At 39.6% G+C, this 5,944-nt stretch overlaps 1 protein-coding gene across 1 annotated transcript in view; it reads right to left on the bottom strand.

Annotated features, from left to right (window-relative positions):
• Nucleotides 1–1,112: 1,112 nt before the first annotated feature.
• ATP7B (ATPase copper transporting beta) overlaps nt 1,113–5,944 on the bottom strand; it is a 34,242-nt gene continuing 29,410 nt past the window's right edge. The window contains 4 exon segments of the mRNA XM_029286214.1: nt 1,113–1,368; nt 3,131–3,233; nt 4,554–4,671; nt 5,056–5,311. Coding sequence (XP_029142047.1) covers nt 1,113–1,368; nt 3,131–3,233; nt 4,554–4,671; nt 5,056–5,311 — 733 coding nt within the window.

Raw genomic sequence — 5,944 nt, forward strand, 5'->3', positions numbered from 1 at the left:
ACCACATGAAGTGCAATGAAAAATTGGATGAAATTATAAAAGGAATTAGAGAAGAAATTAGAGATTGTAAATAATTATTTTTTGAACCATGTATATAAAGATAGGTTTATTTCACGTAGGAAAAAGAATGGATTTATTTACTAGAATTTGCTTAATTATAATTTTTTTAAAAAAAAACCTTCAATGTCTATTTTCCAATATTTGGGGCACTGCTCTAATTCCACTATTAAAAAAAGATAAATATAAATTCTTATTAGAATGTTTAGGGAACTGCCATGCCTAACAATACTCTACTTTTGTTGCCTTCTGAAATATAAGAAACATTTGCCTTTTTATGGAGCCTGAGGGAGATACAGAACATGGGATTCAGCATCATTAAGAGGAAACAAAATATATGGAACAACTTTCCATACGTTGCTTGATCCAGTATTATAAATGCACATGATATGAATGAGCCTGAAGGTTTTGTGCTTCTCTTTTACTTTGTCTTCTTTAAGACAAAGCAGTAAAAACAGACTGCAAATATGAATACAGTATACTGCATATCCTAAAGCAGAGGCCCCCAACGTTTTGGGCACCAGGGACCGGTTCTGTGGAGAAAGATTTTTCCGCAAACCAGAGGGGGCGTGGTTTCGTGTGCTGACTGCATTCAGCGGATGGGGCTTCACTTATTTGCGCGGCTCGGTTGCTGGTATGCTGCGGCCCGGTGTTGGTGCACGGACCGGGGGTTGGGGACCCCCATCCTAAAGAGTATGATTACTTCTCCTCCATGTCCCGCCCTCAAGTATAACCAGCCTGATCATTCATTTCAACAATCTTATTCTGACCTTTATGAGAATATGGCTTTTCTGATATTGATCTAAACATGTAGTGTTCAGTATTTGGTACTGAAATGCAAGCACTGCTCTGTAGTTTGATACACACATTATAATTAGCCCCTAACCTAATCCAGGAGCCACCAGGATCAGCTGAAGGTACACTCCTCCATTCAAATGAGAACAGGCAGCCAGTGCACACCAAACACACTTCTCTGTAGATGCTCCAGAAACAGAATCTTAAACCGCTCTTACTCCCATCCTTGAAACCTGCTGCTCGGTATCAGATTATATCCTTTAAATATATTGGTCTTCATCCTGATTGTTGGTGAGTAATGACCATTTGTCTGCTTCAGCCTCCAAGTCAACTGATGCCATGTCTGAAGTCAGGGAACAGAGAGACACTTGACTGATATTGTCCCAGGTGGCTAATTTGGGAGGTTTTTGTCTCCGGTCATCCATCCCAATATGGACACTAATTTGGGAAGGAGTCAGTGGCTTCATGCAGCCTTGAGCCTCAGCTTCATATTTTTCCAGGACAGTTTTCTTGTAACTATGGAAATAGAACAAATACAAACAAATATATTTCCAATAGAAGCACAGAGTTGGATATGGCAGCTGCCTAGCAAATACTAGTACAGGTAGTCCTCAGTTACAACAGTTCATTTAGTGACCGTGGAATGGCACTGACAAAAGTGACTTATGATTGTTTTTCACACTTACAGCTGTTGCAGCGTCCCCGTGGTCATGTGATCAAAATATCAGATGCTTGGCAACTGGTTCATATTTAGGATGGTTGGAATGTCCCGGGGGTCATGTGATCACTTTTTGCAACCTTCCGACAAGCATGGTCAATGGGGAAGGCAGATTCACTTAACCACCATGTTACTAACGACTGCAGTGATTCACTTAACAAGGTGTGGCAAGAAAGGTCGTAAAATGGGGCAAAACTCACTTAACAAATATCTCACTTAGCAACAGAAACTTGGGGCTCAATTGTAGTTGTATGTCAAGGATTATCTATAATCTGCAAATCACAAGTCTATTTAGAAATGGGACTGTTGAATTGAAGAAAATATAAGAACTAGGTTTCTCTAGCCCAGAGGTAGGCAACCTTGGCTCTTTTATGACTCATGGACTTCAACTCCCAGAATTCCTGAGCCAGCCATGCTGAGGGGAAAGGGAGAGGTTTCCATGCTGAGCCATGCTGGCTCAGGAATTCTGGGAGTTGAAGTCCACGAGTCATATAAAAGAGCCAAGGTTGCCTATACTCCTGCTCTAGCCAGAAGAACTCTTGATTTGTTAATTAATCCATGTCTTGATTTTGGATTGCTGAGCGCCTAATTTGTGAAAAACATCAAGCAAAGCGGGTGGAGTAGCCACAGTCTGCATTATCACCAATATCATCATGCCTTGCACCAACATGTCAACAGTGGTGAAGTTAGTTCTCAACTTAACGGCCAGTCGTTTAATGACCATTTGGAGTTAAGATGGTCTTGGAAGGGTGCATTGCAGTTCACAAAGCACTTCTTTATCATAAAATGTTGCCCCCCCACTACCACCCCATGGTCACATGAGCACATTTCGGGCACTTGGCAACTGGCTCAAATTTAAAACTGATTGCAGTGTCCCCTAATCCTGTGATCACAAGGGTTTTTTTTTATCAGTTTCTGGGATTTTTTTTGCCAGGTTGTGGCAAAAAGTACCCATCCAAGAGAACTGATATAGACATACGCCTGGAGGATTCACTTAACAATTGCTATAAAAACAGTTGCAAAATTTAATCCGGTCAAGTGGATTCCTCGACTTACGATCACCATGACATGGTCAAAACTCTGGTTCCATTTGTAGTTATAAGCTGAAAATTACCTGCAGTTGAAGGCATTTGCTCAGTATTTTGATTCTTAGAACCAGACTAGCCACTGTAACTATGGCCCATGTTTAGAAGTTGTCAGTCCTCTTCAAGCAAACTTATTTAGAAAGTTCCAGCATGATGCTGGGCAGAGGTAGAAGAATGGCATCATCTGTCTAGATTATTACTAATAGCCTAGACTTAACAGTTTTTGGAAAAGGATACCCCAATTTTATTTGGTGACTGGGCAGAGCTCATTCATTCAGGACTGGGAGATGACTTACCACATCACACAAAAAGGTATTTAAAGGCCAGTGCTCTGACAGACGAGCACAATTCAAAGCACACTGAAAATGTCCCCCCAAATGGAGACATTTGCAGCCAAATCGCCAAGCTCGGAGATCAAACCAAACAGCCCAACTACCAACCCGAGCTACTAATATTCAAACACATCTCAACTTACCATTTTAGCTGCAGGGAAGAGAGTAATACGGATACTGAAGATGCAGCCATTGCAGCTGACCCCATCCATGGCTGTAGCACAAGTCCTAAAGGCATAAATACTCCTGACACAAAAAATAGACACAATTTAGAATGTTGCTTAAATAAAGTTATATGTAGGCATCTCTAAGAATGCAGAATTTAGTCTTAAATCATTTTCTTATCACCTGCCTGCTCAAAGCTGAGGAGTTTTACTGCAAAATGGAATTATGTTTGGTGTTTGTGTATTTCTTCTCCCACAAATTTGTTGTTTGCTTTCTATTTTTCATGCTCAGAATAACATCAGTTCAGTACAACTGGAGCTCACAATTGACATGCAATTATCAGAGGGACTTTACATCAGCCAATTTATTGTCTTCCAGAGGCATTGGACTTCCACTTTCATAAAGTCCTAGTTGGCATCGTCAAACAAGATGAGCCAAAGTTATGTAAACTAGAATATTTTTGACATTAAAATCCAATTGCTTAGCATTAGCAATAGAAACTTTTTTTCCATTTTTTTTTATTTTTTAAAACAACAAAACATAACACACATACACACAGTGTATACTCCTCCTTTTTTTTTAACAGCAATTTCGTAACGGTAATCTTCTATTATTTACATTCCCCCCCCTTATTCTTCTTTAGATATATTTGTCCTTGTTGTCCCGTTGTTTCTTGTTTGCATTTTTCTTCCTTCATACTATACTTCATACTAAAAATAATACATATTATTATTACTATACATTATTATACACACATTTTCCATTTTTGATCTTTCCACATTTATTCTCATTTATTATTTCTAATCTCCAACCAGTCATACCACTTATTCCACATTAAATAATACTCTGTGTCTTCCTTTTCTTTTATCTCTTTTGTTAATTTGTCCATCTCAGCACAGTCCAGGATTTTTCTTATCACTTCTTCCTCTGATGGTATATTCTCATTTATATACCGCTTATATACCGCTTCATAGTGCTTTACAGCCCTCTCTAAGCGGTTTACAGAGTCAGCATATTGCCCCCCAACAATCTGGGTCCTCATTTTACCAACCTCAGAAGGATGGAAGGCTGAGTCAACCTTGAACCGGTCAGAATCAAACACTAGACAGCACCATCAGAAGGCTGCTGAAGAGTATATTATTAATTAAGCCAAAAGCTTTTTCACCACAGTGCATTTTCCTTCTTAAGCACTCAACAAAATCAGGAGGGTCTTGAGATGTGAGTTTCCCTCTCTTACATTTTTCCGTCTCCTTCTTTTGCTTTCAAATAATTAACTATGGACATAACATTATAAGGCAACTCTTAATAACAGGAAAAGCAATCCCGCTTAAACAAGTAACAAATCTCTTACTTACCTTCCACCAACCCATCTGCTTGAGAATCATAGTACAAATAATTTACCTGCTGCTATGGGTATGCCAATGAGGTTGTATATTAAGGCCAGGATTAGGTTTATTCGGATTCTCTTCATTGTCTTTCTGGATAGATGGATACTTGCAACCACATCAAGCAAATTATTCTGTACAAAAAAAAGGGGGGGTGTTGTGTCCTGAGCCTGCAGAAGCAGGCTCGGGACGATGCAAGAGTCCCGGGCAATTGCAAAAGCTGCCCGGGACCAGACTGAGCGGCGCCGGCCTTGCGCACATGCGCAAGGCGGGAAAAGACTGCCTGCTATTGGTTGGAATTGCCCGGGGATCGGGGGGTATAAATAGAGGCCTGCGTGCCTCTGCTCTTGTTGGTTGTTAGCTGTGAGAGAGAGAGAATAAAGCTCTGTTAGCAACATGCATTGCCTCCTTCGCCATTATTCTCTGGACTTAACGGGGGGGGGGGTGTTCCAATTTCTCAGAAAGTCCTAGGAATCTCCCCTACCTCCCCATCATCCTCTTCCATTTTGTAAGCTCACATGAATCAGCACAACATCTGCTGCTTCAATGGCGACATCTGTGCCTGTTCCGATAGCAATGCCAACGTCAGCCTGGGCCAGCGCTGGTGAGTCATTGACCCCATCTCCAACCATGGCAACTTTTCTTCCAGAGGTTTGGAGCTCCTGAACCTTGGCTACTTTGTGAGATGGGAGAACCTCAGCAAATACTTTTCTGATCCCAACCTAGATACAGAAAAACACCCTCTTGTTTGAATCCATGAATAAAAAAGAGAATCTCTTGGAAGAAAAATACATTAAAATGAGTTTAGAGCTCTTCTAAATCATCTGGTTTGGCATCAGTTTTCAAAAATAGCCAGAGAAATGTGAAGGGAAGAGCTGACATACCATCCCTAAACTCACTGCTGGCATAAAGCCGGCATGACTATTTTCAAATATTCAACCTCTTTTCCAGAGAGGAAAGGCTTTAATATTAGTTTCTTAAAGGTTTTGGGTGGATGAGGAAAGGCAGAAGTAATAAGCACTATAAAAGATACAAATCTGTAAGAGGCGATTTTTAAACTTTGCTATAAAAATATTATCACATGCACAGAAAGTTTCACAAAGAACCATACGCATCTTAAAACAAGGGTTTTAATTCAGTACTCAGATTTAGATACCATACAGTATTGGATTTTCTGTTCTCCCTAGAAATCTGGTAACTTTTTTTTTTTTATTTATTTAATTTTTTTTTATTTTTCACCATACACCATACACCAAAACTACATAAACATAACTCTTTTCTTCTAACAGAACAGTGCTTTACATTTTAAATGTTCTTTACATCTTATTTACATTTTATATACATCAATAATTATATCTTTTTCTTTCTCTGTTCTAGCCAATTATAACATTTATTCCAAATTTCATA

Source organism: Protobothrops mucrosquamatus, unplaced genomic scaffold, assembly GCF_001527695.2.
Source record: "Protobothrops mucrosquamatus isolate PMUCROS unplaced genomic scaffold, P.Mucros_1.0 scaffold3132, whole genome shotgun sequence".
NCBI classification, from domain to species: Eukaryota; Metazoa; Chordata; class Lepidosauria; order Squamata; family Viperidae; genus Protobothrops; species Protobothrops mucrosquamatus.